This window comes from Vicia villosa, linkage group LG6, assembly GCF_029867415.1.
Source record: "Vicia villosa cultivar HV-30 ecotype Madison, WI linkage group LG6, Vvil1.0, whole genome shotgun sequence".
Lineage (NCBI taxonomy): Eukaryota > Viridiplantae > Streptophyta > Magnoliopsida > Fabales > Fabaceae > Vicia > Vicia villosa.
In genome coordinates this window covers 146,354,717-146,380,555 of record NC_081185.1, presented here as the reverse complement: position 1 = coordinate 146,380,555, position 25,839 = coordinate 146,354,717, and the positions used below count along the sequence as shown (strand labels likewise).

General features: G+C 35.9%; 6 protein-coding genes across 6 annotated transcripts; 4 read left to right on the top strand and 2 right to left on the bottom strand.

Annotated features, from left to right (window-relative positions):
* Positions 1-4,397: 4,397 nt before the first annotated feature.
* LOC131614926 (uncharacterized) lies at positions 4,398-6,415 on the bottom strand. Its single transcript, XM_058886458.1, has 3 exons — positions 5,138-6,415; positions 4,892-5,041; positions 4,398-4,709 (listed from the first exon to the last, which is right to left on the bottom strand). Exons 1-3 carry the CDS (start codon positions 6,413-6,415, stop codon positions 4,398-4,400), a joined length of 1,740 nt encoding a protein of 579 aa, XP_058742441.1.
* LOC131612658 (putative pentatricopeptide repeat-containing protein At5g52630) lies at positions 6,127-8,557 on the top strand. Its single transcript, XM_058884423.1, has one exon. It carries the CDS (start codon positions 6,570-6,572, stop codon positions 8,322-8,324), a length of 1,755 nt encoding a protein of 584 aa, XP_058740406.1. The 5' UTR covers positions 6,127-6,569; the 3' UTR covers positions 8,325-8,557.
* A 3,672-nt stretch (positions 8,558-12,229) lies between these two features.
* LOC131614924 (uncharacterized) lies at positions 12,230-13,447 on the top strand. The gene is made up of 2 exons (XM_058886457.1): positions 12,230-13,003; positions 13,100-13,447. Exons 1-2 carry the CDS (start codon positions 12,230-12,232, stop codon positions 13,445-13,447), a joined length of 1,122 nt encoding a protein of 373 aa, XP_058742440.1.
* Positions 13,448-13,534: 87 nt separating this feature from the next.
* LOC131614923 (uncharacterized) lies at positions 13,535-13,972 on the top strand. The gene has a single exon (XM_058886456.1). The coding sequence runs from the start codon at positions 13,535-13,537 to the stop codon at positions 13,970-13,972; it is 438 nt and encodes a 145-aa protein (XP_058742439.1).
* Positions 13,973-14,178: 206 nt separating this feature from the next.
* On the top strand, positions 14,179-14,727 carry LOC131614922 (uncharacterized mitochondrial protein AtMg00860-like). The gene has a single exon (XM_058886455.1). The coding sequence runs from the start codon at positions 14,179-14,181 to the stop codon at positions 14,725-14,727; it is 549 nt and encodes a 182-aa protein (XP_058742438.1).
* Positions 14,728-20,464: 5,737 nt separating this feature from the next.
* Positions 20,465-22,571, bottom strand: LOC131614921 (F-box/FBD/LRR-repeat protein At1g13570-like). The gene is made up of 3 exons (XM_058886454.1): positions 21,291-22,571; positions 21,048-21,197; positions 20,465-20,773 (listed from the first exon to the last, which is right to left on the bottom strand). The coding sequence occupies exons 1-3, from the start codon at positions 22,569-22,571 to the stop codon at positions 20,465-20,467; spliced, it is 1,740 nt and encodes a 579-aa protein (XP_058742437.1).
* Positions 22,572-25,839: the final 3,268 nt, after the last annotated feature.

The window sequence follows — 25,839 nt, the reverse complement described above, 5'->3', positions numbered from 1 at the left end:
CAAATTTGAAATAATGAGACTTGTTACATGAGTCAACTAAAATAAAAGAATCATAATTGTCTGCAATGTATTCAAGGGAGGCAACATATTTAGATACCCAATATTAGACCCAACAAATAATCATCTATTATATTTATAAATTTTACTTTAAACAAAAAAGACACATATAAATAAATAATATATTATTAATAATAATTTCTTTTAAGAACATGTATGTTATAAATTTTTTTAGGCACCAGTGTATTGAGAGTTTATATAATTTAATCATACATATAAATTTTCACATAAATACAAAATTATTTAATAAACTACTGAATGACTCACATGTGAATTCTCAGATTCTTCAATCCATAGAATTCCATAGATAAGTTCTTGAATAGTCATGAAGTTGAAAATGAGTGAAGAAAGAGTTGAACATTAAACTGAAATGAAAATTGAGAAAGGTTAAAATTTCAATGAGATATTAGATTTTGGTTTTAGATTTTGGCTAAAATATAAGGAAGTGCGCTTAATTCTTGTGACCTCTTAAGTAGCATATGTTAATCCATTAAAAGCTCTACGCATGATCGCATATCCTAGACAGGAAAATTGAAGACTCGAGTGACTCATCTAGTAAAGGGCACTTGAACCCCAACGCGGCGCTTGAACTAATGTAAGGGGATTTGAGAAGGTGAAAGGCCAAGAGCATAGTCGTTGTCTCTCCCCCTAAGCTTCACTAAATTATATCATTACATAACACTATGAGGTGAAGTCGTCATCTGATGTTGTAATAAAGATGTGATGCTTGGATATAAGATATCAAAGGCCTATCTTTGGAGAATAACGCCTAATGTCAAGAGTTGTTCAATAGAATCATTGAAGATTTCTAATCAAGCAATTTGTCTAATAATGATGGCTATCTTGAAGATTTATCTCAAGCATCATCAGATAGAAGTGAAGAATTCAAGTCCTAGATGAAGTGTTAAATCAATGTTGAATATAGCAAGGGAACTTGAATCATTTGAGTTATGAAAGAGTGATAGTATGAAAGCTCATCATTTATGTGTCGAGTAATCTATTTGTATAAAGGTATAAGACTAGCTCCCAAATTACTAAGGCAAATCACACTCGTACTTCCGATTTATCAGAACCCTCCCTTATTTTATTAAAATCACAAAAAAAAAATTGTGTGCCTAGGTAGTTGCCTAAAAGGTCAAAAAGTTCTTTATGAGTAAAATTTACACTATATAAATGATTAGCCCCTATGCCTAAACTATCATCTCATTTTGTAACACCTCACAATCAGTTATTACGGGCTCATAGTTGATTAGTTAGGGCACTTTTGAAAACCTTCCATTTTTGTACTTCATAATCAATTATAAGATTATGGGCCTTAAACTCCCCTATCGTTTCCATATTTGAGCCATTTTTATCCTATAAATAAAGGGCTCATTTCTCGTTTCTCACATACCAAAAAATATATTTCAAATACCTTTATATCACCCTTCTCTCTCTCTCTCTCTCTCTCTCTCTCTCTCTCTCTCTCTCTCTCTCTCTCTCTCTCTCTCTCTCTCTCTCTCTCTCTCTATCCCCCTGTGTGTGTGTGTGTTTTGATTATGAGGTAAACCAATTGAAAAGTTCTTATTTGATTGTTGTGGTGATCTTTGTAAGACCTCTATTTGGTTGGGAGATCTCCGTAGTTAAAACTCTTGTTAGGTTCATGAGTTCATCCTTATGGAAGAAGCTCTTTGTGATTCAATATTGTCTTGGCAGTAAAATCTCTTGTTGGTTATGGAGGTCTCAGTAATTAAATATCTATGTCTGAATGGGCAAATAGCCATTGTAAAACTCCAATCCTTGTGCAAGGAGGTTCGTGAGAAAAACCTGTTAAAAACTCATATGATAGTGGAACTATTAAGAAGTAATTATTGGTTAGAGGACGTAGGCTAAATCATTAGGTCAAACCTCTATAAATCTCTGGTACATTTTTCTCTACTCTTATCTCTTTACATTTCAATTATTTATTTCCGTCGCATTTCCTTCTTACATTTACTCTATTATGCTATTTATTTCTTGTTTGTTTTACAAATATATTTTAAATTTTGATTTTGTTAAATTTTTTTCATTTGAAATTAGTTTTTCAAACCAACACAATTCACTCAACTCTTTTATGTTTTGAGTCATTTGTTTAACATATTTTTTTGTTTGGATTGATCTCCTTGCCTGTTGAATGAATTGTGAATGATTTCCTTATTTTGTTGTTTGTGAGGTCTAATTTCCTATTTTCTGTTTAGTTTAAGATCTTCATGTGGGTTTAATTTATGGTAACGAACATAAAGTTATAGATGACTATACAGTTTAAATTAAACCTGCAACTTAAATAAAAAATTATATCATAGATGAATAAATATTTTAAATTTGGATTTTTGCTTCCTTTTATATATGACAATAAGAGTCCGCGGGATTGTATGATTTACATGCCAAAGGATGGACTTTTGAGTTGATTGTACCAATTGACTTGATATTTTGTTGACTTATCTTCTATTTTAAAAGAGAAGTAGGGCCAAACAATATTTAAAAAAACCTCCTTATAAAAAAAAAAGTAACTTTTATATTAAGAATAAAAATACAATTTAAGTAGTTTTTATTAAAGCAGTTGAAACTAATTTTATAATAATTTTTCGAAACATTTACTGGTACATAACTATATATCTTCGAATATCTGTGAACACAATTTATACGATCACATTATTATACATTATTTTTTTAATTCTTCATTCCAACCTACATTTTCATAATTCTTCCCATATGATTTTATTTTATATAATTAAAAAAATATATTATTCATTCATGTGCCAACATTATCTTCACATATTTTCAAATTTTTATAAAAAAATTATTAATTTAATTTTCTTAACATATTTCATATCCTTTAGTATAGTATTATTTTATTTTAACTTGTATCTACTTTTGTGTAAAATATTTCTACATATATATTTAATATTTTATTATTTTTAAAAGTAATAACAAAAATCATTATTTTCACTAGCAAATATTTTACATCAAACATTCTATTAAATTTAGACGAAAAATTATATTTTTTTATTTTCTCACTTTTTTAGATTATTCCATTTATATATTAAATAAAACATCTTCATCAATATATATTAAATGATTTAGTTTAAAAAATTTAAATAAAATTATAATTATTACCAAATAACTTTAACTTTATTTATAAAGCTGTTATTTTTAACTTCAACTTAAAAGTAACTTTTACAATCGAAAAAAATCCGGCCACACAGTACCTAATTAAAGTTTAACTAAGCCACATCCACATAGATTTAAAAAATATTTTTTTTGTGAAATTAAATAAAAAATTGTAGTTTTATAAAATAAATAAAACTTTGATTTTTATAATTTTATTATTGAATCATTAAATTTAAAATAATCCATTAAAATTCAAAACTTTGAATGATGACACGCAAAAGAGATTGATAGTGAATTTTAGTTGATTAATTCATAGTTAACTTTCACAAAAAAAATATATATATAAAAAAACACTAGCAATGACTGATTATACAAAACAAACTCATATATATGAAAATACAGTTTGTCTAAGGCCAATGGTCTAAGGCCAATGGTTGAATATAGAGTTATTAATATGGACTACCCGACCCTAAACTTGCCGGCCCTAACGGACCCTGGGCTTTTTAAGGTTGGGCCAAAAAGGCCCTGTGTAATATGGGCTCGAGATTTACTACCCGAGTCCGGCTCTAGATGGGCTTCGGACTACCCGGTCCTAAATGGGCTTTTTTATTTAAAAAAATTAAAATAAAAACTCCATAATATTTATTATAAATAAAATTAAAAATTATATTATTTTAAACATAATACATTTTTAATTACTATATTATCTCTTATAAATACTATGATGTGTTTCTAAATATAATATATGTCTAAATTGTATAAAATAATACTTGAATATTTATTATAAGAGAAAAACTAATATAATATGATGAAAAAATGTTAACAATATTAATGTATAATATTTAAAAGAGAAAGATTGAATGAAATAGAGATAAAATTTAGTGAAGTGAGAAAAATCAATATACTATTATGGAGTAAGATAATATAAATATTAATATATTTTTTAAAATTTATAATTATGCGGGCTTGATGGGCTACCCACGGCCGATATGAGCTAGCCCTAATGGGTAGCGGACTTTTTAGGGCTGGGCTAAAAAGACCCTGAAAAATATAGGCTCTAATTTTAAGACCCAAGTCCAATGAATTTTCGGACCTGGCGGGCCGGCCCATAGGTTAACCCATTTTGACAGCTCTAATTGAACATCTATCTAAATTCAATAACACTAAAAAGTTGTTACAACATTACGAAATTCACTATAAATAAAATAATACTACAAAACTATAAGTTGACACTTTCCTTTTACTTCATCTTCAAGACTCTCATGGATAAAATTACGATCAAACCAATCATTATTTGTGCCCTTAGTCCATCTTCCAGCACCTAAATAGTAATTGTCATTGGAGCTGAAAGTTATTTTCTTAACCGAATTCACATTCCTCAACATATGTCTAACAAACTCTATTGCGTTTATGGTACATACACAACCATGTAACTCAAAAAAATTCAAATCATTGTGACAAAAATTTGCATATCTTCTTGTTCTTTGATCTAGATTTCCAGCAACCGCTTGTGATCTTCTAACCTGAAATATGAAAAATAACAATCATGATATTATTACACACAAAAATTAAATTCTATTATGCTTATACCATTAATGATATTAATTTACTTCAGATGAGAGATTGTGTGTATTCATTAAGAAGTTTAATTATTTAATTTTCAAAAAAGCCGAAAAATATTATAACTAAAAGTTAAATAATTCACCGTTAAAGAAAACTTTTGAAGATGCTGAGCAGCCATTAAAATTTCAAAAATAGAAAAGTATTCCATATTAAAATCATATGGTTGGATGATACATAACTCCAATTGCCTAAGATTTTGAAGTTGACCCAAGACATTCGTTAATTTTGCTATCTGCATACACCAATAAAATTGAAGTAAATCAAAAGCAATCATCGAGTCAATCATTTACAAAAAACCTATGCAATCCTATAATGTTCAATAACTCACCTGTGAATAGTTAACGAGTATAGCTAGATTTTCAATCTGATGTAATTTTGGGATTGGACCAAATTGATTTTGATATCTTATAGCTGCACTCCAAAAAACTTTCGATAACTTTGGTGCCACAACTGAAAATTTACTCCCAGTGTGACCAATGAATTCAAACGTTGAGAGGTTCAATGCATCAATGGATATCTTATAAGGATTGAAATCCCCAAAGCAGCAATGAATTATTTTCAAATGATGCAATTTTATACTAGTAATTTCCATTGATTTTTTGATCGAGCAGTTCTTAAAGGTAATGTCCTCAAGTTGGAGACTTCCTTTAAACAAATACGGTATAACAAAAGATTGGAGACATTCATCAATTCCATCCAACACAATTTTTGTCACATTTTTCAATCTATCCAACGAAATAAATTCAATAATTTGCCTACATCTATAGCTAAACTGCGATAACATTTGAGTCTGAAAGTTGATAGGGTGTACTCTATATCCATTACAAGAATAATTAAGGGACGAGAGATTTGATGCAACAATATATATCTCCCCTTCAAAGTTACCACGACAATTCACAATTTTCAAATGAGACAATGTTGGACTAATAATTTTCAACTTAAAATTGAACTCGCAGTCATCAAGGGTGAAGTCTTCAAGACTAACGCAGTTGGAAAGCAGACCCTGAAGCAGTTTCTTCTCCACAACAATGAAATGCAACACAAGAGTTCTCAAATTCTTCAATCCAGAGAATCCCCTAGGTGCTACTAGGAAGCAATTCTCTAAATGCAGATACATTAGAGAATCAGTATTGTTAGATAAGAGAGTAAAGGAAAACCTATAAGGCTCTGCTTCCACAAGAAAACCAATATCGTTAGTCTCATGCGAAAACGACAGTTCAATATGCTTGACACCTTTTGTAACTCCTTGGGAAATCAATCTATCAATGACATTACGATGTTGATCACCCAATGGAAATTTTACTCGAACGGAATTAATCATAGCACCTTGATAGTGTAGCATTAATTGATCCAATCCTGTAGCAAATCGAGATTGATCATCCCTTAGTTGAAGGTATTGTGGTAACTTCTGAAGTGGATTATAATCAAACATGTTATATGCATCAAAATTGAGATCCTTAATATTCTTCATCATGAATCCCAATTCATGACTCCAATGTTTCGACAATGCACTAGTTTTCACCAAATCCTTCAATGTTAACTTGGAAAAGATCAACGATAACACAGAATCAGGTAACTCAGCGTTGAGATTTTTGCACCTCTTCATTGCTTCTGCAAACAATAACAAACAAACACAAGAATTAGGGTATTTATAGAGTTAGGGTTTTTTATGGGCCGGGTCCAGTATACACCAATTATAACGTTAAGTAACATTGAATAACAAAGTTAAAACGTTGTTTTCGGAACAAACTAACAAACTCATGGTTGATTCTCAACAACCTTTGTATAGAAACATATGCAACACTCTTCTGTCTCTAACATACTCTCGCTCACTCCCCAAAGGTCTTCAACTTCATGCTCATATTATCAAATTAGGTTTACAAACAATTCCTCTTCTCTCTCATCATCTCATCAATTTCTACTCCAAAACCCATCTTCCTTATTCCTCTCTTCAAATCTTCAACGATTCCCCTCACAAATCCGCCACCACATGGAGCTCAATTATCTCTTCATTTGCTCAAAACGAGCTGCCTTTGGTTTCTCTCGAATTCTTCCGCCGAATGCTCCGGAATGGTTTACCTCCGGACGATCATATTTTCCCAAGTGCCACTAAATCATGCGCGATTCTATCGTCGTTGCCCGTTGCTCGATCTCTGCATTGCTTTGCTTTTAAAACTGCTTACCATGTTGATATTTTCGTGGGGAGTTCTATTATTGATATGTATGCTAAATGTGGAGATATTGGTTTTGCGCGTAAGGTGTTTGATGAAATGCCGAATAGAAATGTTGTTTCTTGGAGTGGGTTGATTTATGGATATGTTCAATTGGGGGAGGATGATGAAGCTTTGAGGCTTTTTAAACGGTTTCTTGTGGAAGAAGATGATGGTGTTAATGATTTTACGTTGTCGAGTGTTTTAAGGGTTTGTGGTGGTTCTACTTTGCTTCAAATGGGAAAGCTGATACATGCATTGAGTTTCAAGACGAGTTTTGATTCATCTTGTTTTGTGGCGAGTTCTTTGATTTCTCTGTATTCTAAATGTGGGGTTGTTGAAGAAGCTTATGATGTTTTTGAGGAGGTTACTGTTAGGAACCTTGGTATGTGGAATGCTATGTTGATTGCTTGTGCTCAGCATGCACACACAAATAAAACGTTTGAGTTGTTTGATAAGATGAAGAGTGTTGGTGGGGTGAAGGCTAATTTTATTACATTTTTGTGCGTGCTTTATGCATGCAGCCATGCAGGGTTGGTAGAGAAGGGTAAATATTACTTTGAGTTGATGAAGGATTATGGTATTGAACCTGGGACACAACATTACTCAACCATGGTTGATTTGCTTGGTCGTGCTGGTAAGTTAGACGATGCAGTTAAGATAATTGAGGAAATGCCTATGGAACCTACTGAATCTGTTTGGGGAGCTTTGTTAACTGGATGTAGAATACATGGGAATCCTGAACTGGCATCTTATGTTGCGGATAGGGTTTCTGAGACGGGTTATGTGAGTTCTGGACTTCATGTTATGCTTTCGAATGCTTATGCTGCTGCTGGTAGATGGGAGGAAGCGGCGAAAGCGAGGAAGACGATGAGAGACTGTGGAATAAAAAAGGAAACTGGATTGAGTTGGGTGGAGGAAGGGAATAGAGTTCATACATTTGCCGCTGGGGATAGGTCTCATGCAAAGACATTGGAAATTTATCAGAAGTTAGAGGAGTTGGGAGAAGAACTGGATAAAGCTGGTTATGTTGCTGATACTTCTTTTGTGTTAAAAGAAGTGGGCGGTGAGGAGAAGAACAGAACTATTAGGTATCATAGTGAGAGATTAGCTATTGCATTTGGACTTATTACTTTTCCTCAAGGACAAGCAATTAGAGTGATGAAGAATTTGAGAGTTTGTGGTGATTGTCACACTGCTATCAAGTTTATTAGTAAGTGTACCGGAAGGGTCATCATTGTGAGGGACAATAATCGGTTTCATCGATTTGAGGATGGAAAATGTACTTGTGGAGATTATTGGTAGAGTCATACATTAGGGACATTAGAACAACTGAGGTAGAGAATATTATTTACCTTGAACAAAAATAGCATCAGTTTCAGAGATAACACTGCATCTTTTGTAAAACCATTTTGTTTTTTCTTTCTCACCAAGGTCAATTTTGAAAGTACTTACAAATTTTTTTAGTGTGTTGCTGCTAATAAGTAGAAAATGCTATTTAGTTGTAACAAAAAAAAGGCTATTTAGTAATGTATTCATTGAAGAGCTCCAAAAGCTAGTGAATCCTTGATATTTACTACAAGCTACATTTCATTTGAATCCTTCTGTGAAAAACAAACCAGACTGTGGTTGATCTTTAAAAGGAAAGAGTCTAGATTTGATTTCAAATATAAAATCAAGTTTGTTATTGTCATTGATTGAAGAAACCATATTCAGAAACACACTTTTTCTACTAGAGAATATAAGAAAACTAATTACCTGCATAATTACATTCTAAACCAAATTAATACTAATAAACACCATTTTTTAAACCTTTTTCGTCATTTCCAATTTAATTCTTTGCTGAGTCATTCCATTTAATCCTTTTTATATTTTTTATTTTATTGATGAGAGAGGTAACATACAATACACATTGGGATGGCAATTTGGCTCATCCCAAGTGGATACCCACAAAAATATCCACAATGGGTAGGGTAAAAACCTGCATAAATGGGCACGGGCTCGAGTAATTACCCACTTAAATAAGCGGGTATGGATGCGGGTATAGGCAACTTAGTACCTAGCCCGCCCCATACACACACAACATATATATTTATATATTTTGATTTATATTATTATATTAAAACAAATGTCTATCAATTTTCAAAAATACATCGATGTTAAACCATTACATATGTAACATAAGTGTTCGTTTATTTCATAATTTTACAATAAGTTTTTTGAAAACATTTAAATGTTACTAAAAACTTAAAATGATATGATATTTTATAGTTGATATATTTATTTTTTATTAGAAATGCGGGTAATGGGTATGGGTACTTACATACCCAAAGAACACGGGTACTGTAATTAGGGGTGACAAAACGGGCCGTGACCCGCCGGGCCGGCCCGCGCCCCGCCTAAAAATGGCGGGTTGGGTTGAGATTTTAGGTCCGCCGCTCGCCAAAGCCCGCCCCGCCAAACCCGCCGCCCGCCATAGCCCGCCCTGCCAATGTCCGCCGCCCGCCAAAGCCCGCCCCTAATCCAAATTTCCCTTTTTTTTAGTTAATTCTAACCATTCCAATTCTTGATGGTTTATTTTATATATTTATTTGTAAATATATGTAATTTTTTTTAAGTAAAATTTGTTAAAAAGTTGCTTTTATAAAAAATTGTTTTAAAAAATAAGTGAAAAAATTAATTAAAAGGTAAAAAAAAACATATTAATCTATTAAGAAAATAAAAAAATATATATAAATATATAAATAAAAATAGGCGGGCATGATTTGTATGCCCATTTCACTTGGCGGGCATGCTCAACCCGCTTGTTTTTTGGCGGACTTAAGGCGGGGCGGGCGGGGCGGGTGGCCCGTTTTGCCACCCCTAACTGTAATGTCCTAATTTTATTTCAAGAGATTATATATATATATATATATATATATATATATATATATATATATATATATATATATGGAAATTCTCTTTAGTTAGAATGTAACTAAATGGCATCATGGTAAATAGAGTCTAGTTGAAGGGTGTTGTGGTCATTACACCTAATACTAAGGCTTAAGGGCATGTTTGGCTAGAGACTCATTCCATTTTGTGAACAAAAAACAGAATTTGTGGAGAGTAGAAGAGGGAGAAACGTGAAACAAGAAGGAAAGAGAGGAAGACCCATATCACAACTTCATCTTCTATCTTGCATGCTCCTTTGATTCAGCAATATCCTTCATCTTCTTCTGATTTTCGGAGCTTCTTCCTCAGCTTAATCAGGTGAGTCTCATAGATAAAGACTTTGGGGGAAACTTTTGGGGTTTATGTCAATGTGAGGGATTAAGGGATTGAGAGTATGTGTCTTATAATCCTTATTCATGCATGTTTAAGACTCTATTCTAGTAGTAATTCGTGTATGTACATTTGCCATGTCTTATTACTCCATCAAGAATGATTGCATGTGAGATTTTTGGGGTTTGGGGACCCCAAACGCGTTCTGCATTTTTGCTGATTTTGCAGAGTTCGCTGCAGCGAACTTTCATTCGCTGTAGCGAATGATTCGCTGTAGCGAACTGTGTAGCGAATAAACCTGGGAGTTGAATTAATTTATTCGCTGTAGCGAACTTTCCTTCGCTGTAGCGAATCGGGGCTTCGCTGGAGTTCGCTGTAGCGAACTGACCTGGATTTGAAGAAGTTTAGCTTCTGTGTGAGTTCGCTGTAGCGAACAAAAGTTCGCTGTAGCGAACTAGTCTGATGCAGAATTGGTATTTTTCCCCTTATGAGTGCAGTTTCGCTTCGTATCGGAATCGAAGGCCTCTTATGACTTGTAATACATGTTGGCATGTATTTTAATGTATGAGACTATGATATGATCACCATCTTACTTGTATGCATGTATAATTGGGAGATGCAATTGTTGATTGTGTTATGATGTGATCATTGTTTTCTCGTTCGTTCCGGTTGAACATTCGGAGACGTTTTGCCTGTGTGGCCTGACCTTGTTGTGGTATACTTGAATCAGAGTAGGCCTGGCCAATAGATCATAAATCGCTTAAGACCACGACTAATGCTGTGTGATCTTTAGTTCGTGCCTTGATGTGTGATCTGGGTATGTCTTATGCACCTGAGCTACCATTGCGATGCCGCTGAGAGGGTCTTTTAGGACGTTTCCTCCAACATGTAAACATCAGCGTGCTTGGTATGGTGAGGGCGTGATGCCATGTAGGCTACATCACGTCGGATAACTCTCCTCTAGTGGTGCCACGTAGGCATTTCCACTAGGCTATCACCCGGTGGGCTTGTGTAGTCATCATGGCGTATTTTGCACTAGCGGTTAACACATCGACGTATAGATGATTGATGGGGTTGTGACACCACTTAGGCAAGGTCGCAATGGGAAAACTCATCGCGGATAGAATTCCAGGTAGGAATGATTCGTTTCATCTAGCGAAGTGCAAGTCTTTTGATGCGTAGGCACAAGGGATAACTCACCGAGGGTGTGGATGCGTAATCTATTTGGCAGGCGAGTAACTTACTCTTGGATTCCCCGTGCACGGGTACGGGTTTGTATACGGTTATTTTTGGTTTGGTGCCAGTTTGTGTTTGTAACCTCATTGGATAGTTATGGGACTTCCAATGATGGTGTACCTTGTTTGTACTTGTACCTAGCCTTGAGGTAACCCGGATTCTCGGTGAATCCGTTGATTGCATGTTCCCTATAGAACTGAGTGATCCCGTAAGATAGGGAGACTCACTGAGATTTAGTAATCTCACCCCATTCCAATTATTCTTTTTACAGGTGGTTCGAGGCAGGATCGAGGCAAGGGTAAGATGACTTAGATTTGAGTTGATGTTTCTTGGTGATGCATTCAGTTGTAGTCTATGATTTTTTGTACCTCCGTCTTTTGTACTATGGATATGTATTTGTACTAGTTGGAACTCTTGTATTTTGGCCATGACAGTTTGGGCTTTTGTACTTGTACTTATACATTATTTATTCCGCTGCTTATGTTTATGATTTTCGAGTACCATTTTAATGCCATATACGTATATCCTAGGCAATGTATGTATGGGGTGTTACAGTTGGTATCAGAGCAGGTCGAACCTCGGCTTTGCCACGAAACCTCATAAGTCAGCATAATTCTGCCTCATATGTGTAGCGTCGGCATGATTCCTTATGTCTTACTTATGGCATTAAGCCTGATCAACTTGATTCCGTGTGTAGGACAAACAGGAAGATGGCTGAACAACGTAGAGGTCCCGGAAGGCCCAGGACGAGGAATGTGGAGACTGAGCCTGAAACTGAGAATGCGGGTGTGCCTTGGGTGCAGATAATGCAACAGATGCAGCAGCAGAATCAAATGATGATGCAAATGATGCAAGGCATGCAAGGGCAACAACCAACCACTCCTGCTCCTACTCCTCAGGCTGCAGCAGGGCCTGACTTTCGTGCCTTCTTTCGGATGGATCCGCCAGAGTTCTTGGGTGGCTTAGATCCTGTGATTGCTCATGATTGGCTATATGCTATGGAGATGATATTCCAGGCTATTCAGTGCACAGAAGAAGAGAAGGTGATCTTTGCTGCTCAGAAAATGAAGGGACCAGCAGGTAGATGGTGGAATACGGAGTCTACGTATTTCACTAACCAAGGGATTCCAAAGGATTGGCAACATTTCAAGACAGCTTTCTTGGAGAAGTACTACCCCAACAGTGTGCATGCTTTGAAGGAGTGTGAGTTTCAGTCCTTCAAACAAGGAAACATGTCGGTATCTGAATATGCTGAGAAGTTTGAGGACATGGCTGCCTATTCTAGACAAGTAGCTTATGCACCAGATGAGTTGTGGAAGAATGATCAGTTCCTCATGGGGCTGAATGCTGATATTGTGCACAGTGTGTCTCAAAGGGAGTTTACCACCTATGCTGAGTGTTTAAGGCAATGCTATGTTGCCGAGAACACATTGAAGAGAGTCCAAGATGAAAGAGAACAGAATAAGCCGGTTCGTAGGGAACAAGTAAGGTCGGGACAGCATTTGAGACCCCGAAATTTTCCAACAATGAAGAAACCAGTTTATGGGGATCGCTCTACTTAGCCCCCTCAATGTGGCAAGTGCAATAGGAAGCATTATGGTAATTGCTCAACAGGTCCAAAGAAGTGCTTCAAGTGTGGGATGACAGGTCACTTTGCAAGGGAATGTGCAGCCCCAGATGTTCCCGAAAAGACTACTGGACGTGTTTACACCTTAGACGCAAGGAAGGCTCAAGGAAACACCAATCTTGTTGCTGGTACGTGCTATGTTAATGATCAGCCCTTGTTTGTGCTAGTTGATTGTGGAGCAACACATTCTTTTATTTCTTACCCTTGTGTTCGGAGGCTTGGTTTTGAGACGAGTCTTCTTCCTAATCCTATGATTATCTCATCGGCTACGGACGATGTAGTAGAAGCTCTAGAAATTTGAAAGGAGTGTTCTATTACCTTCAATGGTCGTAGATTCTTGATTGATCTCATTTGTCTACCTCTTAAGAAGATCGATGTAGTACTTGGTATGGACTGGTTGTCAGCTAACTCGGTGTACATCGGTTGTAAAGAGAAGGCTATCTTCATTCCTGCTGAGGAGACTACACCAACCGATGCCATTGAACATCTTCTTGAAGGTACGGTTAACATGATCAATTACCTTTTTGCTCAAGAGAAGTCTTTCCTTTTGGTTCTTACGTCGGACTCTAAAGACAAGAAAAGTATTTTGGAGATTCCGGTTGTGTGTGAATTTTCCGATGTATTTCCGGAGGATGTTACTTCTCTTCCGCCGGAAAGGGAAGTTGAATTCTCTATTGATCTTGTTCCGGGTACTGCTCCAGTTTCAGTTTCCCCTTATAGGATGTCTCCTGCAGAGCTAAGAGAGTTGAAGAGCCAGTTAGAAGAGTTGTTGGCGAAACACTTCATTCGTCCTAGTGTTTCTCCATGGGGGGCCCAGTCTTATTAGTAAAGAAGAAGGACGGTAGTATGCGTTTGTGCATCGACTATCGTCAGCTGAACAAGGTAACCATAAAGAACAAGTATCCTCTACCGCGGATTGATGACCTCCTAAATCAATTTAAAGGAGCCTGTATGTTCTCGAAGATTGACCTCAGGTCGGGATATCATCAGATTCGGGTTAAGAGTTCAGATGTATCGAAAACTACTTTTAGAATGAGATACAGTCATTACGAGTTTTTGGTTATGCCGTTTGGAGTAACCAATGCTCCTGCTGTCTTTATGGATTACATGAACCGGGTGTTTCAACCATATTTGGACCAGTTCGTGGTAATCTTCATAGATGACATCTTGATCTACTCTCGGACTATTGAAGAGCACATGGAGCATTTGAGGATTGTGTTGTCGGTTCTTAGAGAAAAGCAGTTGTTTGCGAAGTTTAGCAAGTGTGAGTTCTGGATGTCTGAAGTCAAGTTTCTTAGACATGTCATATCTGGCGGCGGCGTAGCTGTAGACCCTTCAAAGGTAGAAGCAGTGATAAATTGGGAACGACCCAAGTATGCAACTGAGGTCCGTAGTTTCCTAGGCTTGGCAGGTTACTATCGGAGGTTCATTATGGGATTTTTCAAATTGGCATTACCTTTGACCAGACTTACAAGGAAGGAAGTCTCGTTCGAATGGAATTCAGATTGTGAGAAGAGTTTTCAGAAACTCGAGGAGAAATTAACTACAGCTCTAGTGTTGGTGATCCCAGATCCAAACTGATCTTATGAAGTGTTTTGTGATGCTTCTAAGAAAGGTTTGGGTGGAGTGTTGATGCAAGATGGACAGGTTGTAGCTTATGCATCTAGACAGTTGAGATCTCATGAAGAGAATTATCCTACTCATGACCTTGAACTCGCTGCAATTGTCTTCGCACTCAAGGTTTGGCGACATTATTTGTATGGAGTTCACTTTGAGATGTTTAGCGATCATAAGAGCTTGAAGTATCTCTTTGATCAGAAGGAAATCAACATGCGTCAGAGGAGATGGATGGAGTACTTGAAGGACTTTGACTTTTATTTAAAGTACCATCACGGTAAAGCTAATAAGGTAGCAGATGCCTTGAGTAGAAAGGAGATTAAGGTTGCAGAGCTGATGATGTTAGAATTTGGCCTTATGGAGAAGTTCAGAAACTTGGACTTGCAATTTGAGTGGGCACCAACGGGTGTGTTGATAAGTAACTTGTGTATTGAGAATGAGTTGCGGGAAAGGATCCGTCAAGCACAGTGGAATGATGTAGAATTGCAAGCTAAAGCAAACCTTCCAGATTTCGTTCGTACATCTGATGGACTCATTCTTTTTGGACGGAGGATGTGTGTGCCAAATGACGCGGAGTTAAGGAGGTTAATTCTAGACAAGGCTCACAAGAGCAAATTCACCATTCATCCCGGATCAACCAAGATGTACCAGGATTTGAAAGGGATTTTTTGGTGGCCCGGTATGAAAAGAGATGTGGCTAACTATGTAGAGCAGTGTGTGATATGTCAACAAGTGAAGATAGAACACCAAAGGCCCGGTGGTATGCTACAACCATTGGACGTTCCTGTTTGGAAATGGGACAGTATATCCATGGACTTCATTGTGGGACTACCACGGGTATTGGGCGGCCATGACTCGATATGGGTGATAGTGGATCGTTTGACTAAGTCCGCGCATTTCTTACCGGTTAAGACGACTCACAAGGTTTCTCACCTTGCGAGGCTTTTTGTAGTGGAGATTGTGAGATTGCATGGTGTACCTTCTAGCATTGTGTCGGATAGAGATCCGAAGTTCACTTCCCGATTTTGGGAAGCTTTTCATCAAGAGATGGGTACAAATATGAATTTGAGCACTTCTAACCACCCCCAGACAGATGGACAAACAGAAAGGACTATTCAAACCATTGAAGATATGCTGAGGGCATGTATCTTGGAAATTGGTGGAAGTTGGTAAGATAACTTACCTTTGATAGAATTCGCGTATAACAACAGTTATCATGCGAGTATCGGTATGGCCCCATATGAAGGCTTGTATGGGAGGAAGTGTCGATCACCGTTGTGTTGGTCTGAAGTTGGCGAGAAGGGAATTCTTGGACCGGAGATAATTCAAGAAACCACGGAGAAGGTTAAGATGATTCGAGATAAGATGAAACAAGCTCAAGATCGACAGAAAAGTTATGCGGACAAACGAAGGAGACCGTTAGAGTTTGATGTGGGAGATCATGTGTTCTTGAAGGTGACTCCGAGGTTGAGATTGAAAGGACCGTTTAAGACACGCAAGCTTAGCCCGAGGTACATATGACCTTATCAGATCATGAGACGGATAGGTGAAGTCGCATACCAGTTAGCGTTGCCTCCTTCACTATCCGGGCTGCATGACGTTTTCCATGTGTCTCAGTTGCGGAAGTTTGTGCCGGATTAATTTCATCCTATCCTACCGGATACAATTGAAGTTGAACCAGATCTTTCTTTCCAACCGAGGCCGTGTCGTATTCTGGAGTATGCTAGTAAGTCTTTGAGAAGCAAGGAGATACCTCTTGTCAAGGTGTTGTGGGAAGAGTCGCATCCTGACGAAGCCACTTGGGAGCTCGAATCAGAGATGCGGGAGTTGTATCCTCACATGTTCTGGTAAGTTTTCGAATTCGAGGACGAATTCTATTTAAGGGGGGAAAATGTAATGTCCTAATTTTATTTCAAGAGATTATATATATATATATATATATATATATATATATATATATATATGGAAATTCTATTTAGTTAGAATGTAACTAAATGGCATCATGGTAAATAGAGTCTAGTTGAAGGGTGTTGTGGTCATTACACCTAATACTAAGGCTTAAGGGCATGTTTGGCTAGAGACTCATTCCATTTTGTGAATAAAAAACAGAATTTGTGGAGAGTAGAAGAGGGAGAAACGTGAAACAAGAAGGAAAGAGAGGAAGACCCATATCACAACTTCATCTTCTATCTTGCATGCTCCTTTGATTCAGCAATATCCTTCATCTTTTTCTGATTTTCGGAGCTTCTTCCTCAGCTTAATCAGGTGAGTCTCATAGATAGAGACTTTGGGGGAAACTTTTGGGGTTTATGTCAATGTGAGGGATTAAGGGATTGAGAGTATGTGTTTTATAATCCTTATTCATGCATGTTTAAGACTCTATTCTAGTAGTAATTCGTGTATGTACATTTGCCATGTCTTATTACTCCATCAAGAATGATTGCATGTGAGATTTTTGGGGTTTGGGGACCCCAAACGCGTTCTGCATTTTTGCTGATTTTGCAGAGTTCGCTGCAGCGAACTTTCATTCGCTGTAGCGAACTGTGTAGCGAATAAACCTGGGAGTTGAATTGATTTATTCGCTGTAGCGAACTTTCCTTCGTTGTAGCGAATCGGGGCTTCGCTGGAGTTCGCTGTAGCGAACTGACCTGGATTTGAAGAAGTTTAGCTTCTGTTTGAGTTCGCTGTAGCAAACAGAAGTTCTCTGTAGCGAACTAGTCTGATACAGAATTTGTATTTTTCCCCTTATGAGTGTAGTTTCGCTTCGTATCGGAATCGAAGGCCTCTTATGACTTGTAATACATTTTGGCATGTATTTTAATGTATGAGACTATGATATGATCACCATCTTACTTGTGTGCATGTATAATTGGGAGATGCAATTGTTGATTGTGTTATGATGTGATCATTGTTTTCTCGTTCGTTCCGGTTGAACGTTCGGAGACGTTTTGCCAGTGTGGCCTGACCTTGTTGTGGTATACTTGAATCAGAGTAGGCCTGGCCAATAGATCATAAATCGCTTAAGACCACGACTAATGTTGTGTGATCTTTAGTTCGTGCCTTGCTGTGTGATCTGGGTATGTCTTATGCACCTGAGCTACCATTGCGATTCCGCTGAGAGGGTCTTTTAGGACGTTTCCTCCAGCATGTAAACATCAGCGTGCTTGGTATGGTGAGGTTGTGATGCCATGTAGGCTACATCACGTCGGATAACTCTCCTCTAGTAGTGCCACATAGGCATTGCCACTAGGCTATCACCCGGTGGGCTTGTGTAGTCATCATGGCGTATTTTGCGCTAGCGGTTAACACAATGACGTATAGATGATTGATGGGGTTGTGACGCCACTTAGGCAAGGTCGCAATGGGAAAACTCATCGCGCATAGAATTCCAGGTAGGAATGATTCGTTTCATCTAGCGGTGCGCAAGTGCAAGTCTTTTGACGCGTAGGCACAAGGGGTAACTCACTGAGGGTGTGGATGCGTAATCTATTTGGCAGGCGAGTAACTTACTCTTGGATTCCCCGTGCACGGGTACGTGTTTGTATACGGTTATTTTTGGTTTGGTGCCAGTTTGTGTTTGTAACCTCATTGGATAGTTATGGGACTTCCAATGATGGTGTATCTTGTTTGTACTTGTACCTAGCCGTGAGGTAACCCGGATTCTTGGTGAATCCGTTGATTGCATGTTCCCTGTAGAACTGAGTGATCCCGTAAGATAGGGAGACTCACTGAGATTTAGTAATCTCACCCCATTCCAATTATTCTTTTTACAGGTGGTTCGAGGCAGGATCAAGGCAAGGGTAAGATGACTTAGCTTCGAGTTGATGTTTCTTGGTGATGCATTCCGTTGTAGTCTATGATCTTTTGTACCTCCGTCTTTTGTACTATGGATATGTATTTGTACCAGTTGGAACTCTTGTATTTTGGCCATGACAGTTTGGGCTTTTGTACTTGTACTTATACATTATCTATTCTGCTGCTTATGTTTATGATTTTCGAGTACCATTTTAATGCCATATACGTATATCCTAGGCAATGTATGTATGGGGTGTTACAGGTACGGGTGCTAAAGTTGTTACCCAAGCGGGTATGGGCTCGGGTACGGGGATTTTTTTCAACCGCGGGTATGGGGATGGGTACTATAGTACCCTACCCATACCCTGCCCATTGCCATCCCTAAATACACATGTTACATATGGTAATGGTAAGAGTCAATAAAATAATTATTTCATGAGTGAAGACTCAATTTAATCTCTCATAAAATGTAGAGTCAATTATTCCATTGTTTAGATTTATAAATAATGGATGGAGTGGAATGAAAGATAGGAGAAGAAAAATGCACAACCATGCATTTTGGTTTATTGCTCACCAAATCTGATCAATACAATGCCAACTAACTAAGTAACTAATAACAGCAAAAAATCTGTTATAACTGTTGTTGCTTAGGTGGCAAGTAACTAATTAAACTTGCATATCATATGTTCTCTTCATCTTTTATATAATGAATCATCAAACGTTTACATCCAAAATTTGAGTAACTAAGTATTTGTTTGAGAATTTTGAGCTAGTTATTTCCAAAGTCAAAGCATCGGCTAAAATTCCAAACTGAAAGAAGGCACTGTTATTATCACATAGACCCGACACATTGCTTGATCTAAGCCAAGAATTCCTATTTGGATCACTAAGGCTTCAAAATCAAGATAATGATACCGATAATGTGAATATTCAAGTGTACAAACTTTCTTCCAGCATTCATATTCTCTTTCAATTAATAACAGGCACCGTGTAGATCTTAAAACTTTTTCGAAATTCATATGTATTATACATCAAGAATTTCCATTTCCATTGCAACTCCAAGGTTTTTTTTTATATAAAAACTTCAAGGCATTATTTGTCCAGAAAACTTGTACACTTCAAGGCCAAATAAGTTTCATATATGGTTTTTTTTTTTTTGCTAAACTCGTATAAATTACATTGGAATTGCTTTTAGAAAAGAATATATATGTATAGAATGCTTAAAAATGAAGAATTATTTGTCCACCCACAGAAATTGATAAAGGTTATATAATCCATGTTTCTGGAAAGTGAACTCAGAACTAATCCAAAATGTTTGTTTAATCTGTCTAATTATGGTATTGGCCACTTAGTAGACTAAAAAAGAATCTCATATCATATGGTCTACATATTTAATATTAATCATAAAACAAGTTCAAACTTCAAATTATGAAAAGAAATCATGTGTAACTGACTAGTCCACATGGAACATAACAGAAAGAATATTGTTTCCACAACAAATGACTTGCAAATTTAGTATTATTAGGCAAGAAAACTTTGAATGATTAGTTTTACGGATAGGGCGAAATAGTAGGTGTTGGTGAAGGAGCAGCAATATTATCCACGCGTGCAAATAATTGATATAAATTTATGAAACCAGGATACCGAACACGACACTGACTCATTGACACCAGACACGACACCGACACGTTGACACCGGTAATAATCAAATCAAAATTAGTCCCCTTTTACTAAAGAAAGATAATGTAGCAGTAGCCTTAACATATTTCGAAATTTTAAAAACGTAACTAAATTTGTGGATGAACACGCCAATAGTCCAGAACACCATATGAACACTGACATCTTGTAACTCATAACACTAAAAAGTTGTAACAACTTTTCAAAATTCCCTTTAAATAAAATAAGACTACAAAATTATAAGTTGACATTTTCCTTTTACTTCATCTTTAAGATTCTCATGGATAAAGTTACGATCAAACCAACCATTATTTATGCCCTTAGTCCAACTTCCAGCACCTAAATAGTATTTGTCATCGGAGCTGAAAGTGATTTTCTTAAGTGAATTCACTTTCCTCAACAAATGTCTAGCAAACTCAACTGCATTTCTTGTACATACGCAACCATGTAATTCGACAAATTTCAATTCGTTGGGAATTTTTTTTGCATATCTACTTCTTTGATATGGATTTCTATCAAATATCAGTGATCTTCTAACCTGAAATAAGAAAAATAATAATCATGATGTTATTACACAATTTTAAATTCCATGATATTGTTTTACTTGAAATAAGAGAATGTTTATAATGATTAAGATTTTGTTTGATAACATTAAACTTATAAATTCATGGGATTAAAGTAAAAGTGTTGATTATATTATTCTCTCACGAAATTATAGCTATTTAGAGAACTATTACTACTTGTTAAGAAGTTTAATTATTAAATTTTCAGAAAAGCTAAAGAGTATTAGAATAAAGAGTTGAATAATTCACCGTTACAGAAAACTTTTGGAGATGTTGAGCAGCCATTAAAATGTCAGAAATAAAAAAGTATTCCATATTAGAATCGTATGGTTTGTTGATAAATAGCTTCAATTGTCTAAGATTTTGAAGTTGACCCACAACCTTCGATAATTTTGCTGCCTGCATAGAGTAATATTGAAGTAAATTTAAAGCAATCGATGACTTAATCGCTTACAAGAAACCTATGCACTCATGTAATTTTGTATGACTCACCTGGGAATAGTTTATGAGTATAGCTAGATTTTCAATCTGATGTAATTTTGGGATAGGACCAAATTCATTTTGACTATTATCTCTGATAGCTGCACTCCAAAAAACCTTAGATAACATTGGGGCCACAATTGAAAATCTACTCCCTGAGTGACCAACGAATTCAAACGATGAGAGATTCAATGCGTCAATGGATATCTTATTAGGAGCAAAATTCCCAAAACAACAATGAATTATCTTCAAATGACGCAACTTTGAACTGGTAATTTCTATTGAATTTGTAATAGAGCAGTTCTTAAAGGTGACGTCCTCAAGTTGGAGACATTCTTTAAACAAATACGGAATGACAAAAGACTGGAGACATTCCTCAAGTCCATCCAACACAATTGTTGTCACTTTTTTCAATCTATCTAACGGAATAAATCCAACAATTTTCCAACATCTATAGCTAAACTGCGATAACATTTGAGTCTGAAGGTTGATTTGGTGTACTCGATAACCATTACAAGAATATTCCAGGGACGAGAGATTCGACGCAATGATATCTATCATCCCTTCAAAGTGACCACGACAGTTAACAATTTTCAAATGAATTAATGTTGGACTAATGATTTTCAACCTAGAATTGAAGTCACAGTCATCAAGGGTGAAGTCTTCGAGACGAACGCAATTGAAAAGCAAACCCTGAAGCAATTTCTTCTCCACAACAATGAGATGCAAAACAAGAGTTCTCAAATTCTTCAATCCGGAAAATCCCTTAGGTGCTGCTAGGAAGCAATTCTCTAGATGCAGATACATTAGAGAATCAGTGTTAGATAAAAGACTAAAGGAAAATCTATAAGGCTCTATTTCCAAAATAAAACTAATATCATTTGTTTCATGCGACAACAACAATGCAATACTTTTGACGCCGTTAGCAACTGCTTGGGAAATCAATCTATCAATGAAATCACTATGTTGATCACCCAATGGAAATTTTACTCGAACAGAATTAATCATAGTATCTTGATAGTGTAACATTATCTGTTCCATTCCTGTGGCAAATTGAGAATGAGTCCTTAGTTGAACTTGTTCTTGTGACTCTTGAAGCTGATTATAATCAAACATGTTATATGCATCAAAATTGAGATCCTTAATATTCTTCATCATGAATCCCAATTCATGACGCCAACGTTTCGACAATGCGCTAGTTTTCACCAAATCTTTCAATGTTAACTTGGAAAAGATTAACGATAACACAGAATCAGGTAACTCAGCGTCGTTGAGATTTTTGCACCTATTCATTGCTTCTGCAAACAATAATGATCAAATTTACAAGACTAGGATTTAATGCTTTTTATAGAGTTAGGGTTTTATGGGCCGGGTCCAGGATACACCAATATTAACGTTAATTAACATTGAATAACAAACATTATTTTCAAGAGTATATTTTTTTGGGAGGTCATAGTATAGGTTTAGAAATATATTATGAAGGTTTTCATCAAAAATCATATGTTGTGTTATAGTTTGTTGGATCAAATTAAGCATCAATTCTAACTTTTGACATTATTGGTTGCAGGTTAAAGCCTCATTGAGCACATTTTTTTTTTAAATGTTTATTAGCAAAACTTCATATATACAATTCTAATTGTTAAAAAACTACTATCCAATGCCAATGGCTGAAGAAGCTCCTCAATTTCTTGATAATGAATTACAACAAGTGCGTCGACATTACAACAAGCCCACAACAGAAGTCCAAATGAAGAAAAAAAAAGAATTTCTCAACCCACCTTATGCTTTTCTTATGCACCACACGAATTTTCAAAAACGTCTTTGGAAATCGGAAATATATTTCTGGGACGCACCAAAACCTTGAAAATTTGAGTTTTGGTGGACGAGACCCAACGTAACAGCTTTAAACTAACCAGAAATACAATTACAAGTAGGAATCGAAGATGTATTTTCGAAAGCGCCCAAATTCATATGAATTTTTAAGACTGAAGAACGTTTACACTCAGAAACAAACCAAAAATACACTAACGAGATAGAACCGGAGATGCATTTCCGGTTCGTGTTAGCACTTAAACACGAACTACCTCTTCCACTTCCTCAATTCAAATATATTTTCAAAACACAGAACACATTCAAACCCTCTCAGCCCCCATTGTGTCAAAATCATCCCATTTTACAAAAAGTTCGTCAAGAATCATCAAGCATCAGACAAAACTCAGTTTTCAACCAGATTGAAGAAAAAAATCATCACTTCTAAGTTGTTTTTGAGTTTTTTGGAGAATGTGTAATTTAACCTACAAATTCTGTTTTAGGGTCTAAAATTCAAGTTTTTTTAGTGTTTCCAAGCTTAGAAGTCATAATACACGTTTTACTTATGTTGTTTTTACGACATTTTTTTGAGGTCTTAGTGCTTGAGCTTCGCCATTGACAAATCTGAAAAGTTGCAGGTCGTACTAGAGAGCATTTCCGATTTTGTTCAACGTTTCATCAAAAACCGAAAATGCATCTCCGATTTTATCTTGTCTGCCTTTTTTCATTTGTTTTCAGCCTGATTTTTATTATTAACGTTTGTTTCGTTATTCTACAGGAGTAATGGCTTATGAGAGAGCTTCTAGACTGAGACATGGCAGGATTGCACAACACACTTTTGTAAGTAGAGAAAGGAATCAGGCATCCCAGGCACCTGCATCTGGACAGGTTGTGTCGGATGCGCCTACATCCCATGTTGATCCTATTTCTACGCCTACTACATCTTCCTCCTGTAGCAGAAGAGGTTCTCCAGTTCACTCACTGCCTCAGTCCTCCCATAGACGCACGTCATCACCTATAGTATTTGAGGCAGGAGAGACATCTGGCTCCCTCCCGACGTCGGATGTCATACAGCCTGAGGCATATCCAGAGACACATCATAAGGCTCATGAGGCACATCCGGCTGAGGTTAACCTTTGGTTTATAATGTAAATAGATGAATTGGAAGAAATAATTGATGTAGAAGAATATTTAGTTTGATGACAAAATATAATGATTTATTTTAAAAAGGATAGTTGGCACAAAGACTGAATTTTATTTATTAAAAAATCCAATTTGTTAGGTCGGTTAAATATATCTGATTTAAGAAATAAACTTCTTAAGTCAGGGTCAAATGGCACAGTGTTTTATGAAAGGCTAGACTTATTACGTCGGACGTTGTAGAACAGACTTAATAACGTTTTCTTAAGTCAGGTCCAAATCCGACTTAAGAAGTCAAAACTTCTTATGTCGGCAATTCTTAGGTCAGGCTTATAACCGACTTAACAAGTATTTTTTCCACTAGTGAATGAATAAGATTAAAAAATCTGTAATATGGGTATGACCGTGAATATGGAGAATTACTCGCTAACATTTTTATAAAACACCTCCATTCAAAGTATAGGATCTCAAAATTTTAAACTATAATTAAATAAAATCTCATAAAATATTTATTTAATTAAATGAAATATCTATTTTTTTATCATGGTTAAACTATAAGAATCTTACCTATAACCTCCAAAATTTACTATAACAATCTTACCTATAACCTCCAAAATTTTAAGATGCCTCTATTTACATCTATTGGAACTTCCAAGATAGTGAAAGCCAAATCTCAAATGAAAAAAAATAAAAAATAGTGCTAACAAGTAGCCTATTAAACCACACGTCTACTTTGGTTATGAATTTCTGTGGAAGATATGATTCCTGCTTTAAACTTTTTTTATATAAAATTCCTTATTAATCTTGCTTCACATATAAGGTATGAAGATATATTGAATGTTAAATAGTGTTGTCGACCATTCATCAATTGCTTATTTGGGAAAAGCACTAATTAAAGCTAAAATCCATTTATATTTGATAATGCTCTAGAAAAAGATATGCATGAAAGCAAAAGAGAATATGACGTGTGTAAGATCCTAACAACATAAAGAATTTTTGTTTGTGACTATATTACAGCTACTCATTAGTCATTACCCTCCATCATAATAGGATTAGAGGAGGAAAAAAATATTCTTTGAAAAGGAAAGCCCATTGTTACTCCTTCTTTAAAAGTGGGAAGAAAAGGCCAATAAATCAAGAAAAGTCTTGTCTAAATTAACGGATATGGTTGTAAAAGAATTTAATAAGTTATTATATTCTTTGATCCCTTATGAGCTTAATTTTAGTATTAATTGATTTAAAATTTTAATTTTAAAAAAAATAAAATAAAAAATGATGTGACATTGAATACTATTTTTTTATTGGATAAATGGTATCTATCCAACTAAATTCTAAGATATCGAAGTGTTCACTTTTAATTATTATTACTAATTCCTTTAAAACAAAGGAAATTTCTTTCTCTACCTCCCTCTTTTCTTGGCCACCTCTGGTGAAAAATCCAAAATACCCTCACTTCGGAAATGCATTTTCGAAACGCTTTTTTTTTTCAAAGTTTGTCTTATTTCGGAAATGCACTTCCGAAAACACGAAAAAAAGGTGTTTTCGGAGATGCATTTCCGAAAACACCCCTTTTTTGGGTTTTCGGAGATGCATTTCCGAAAACACCTTTTTT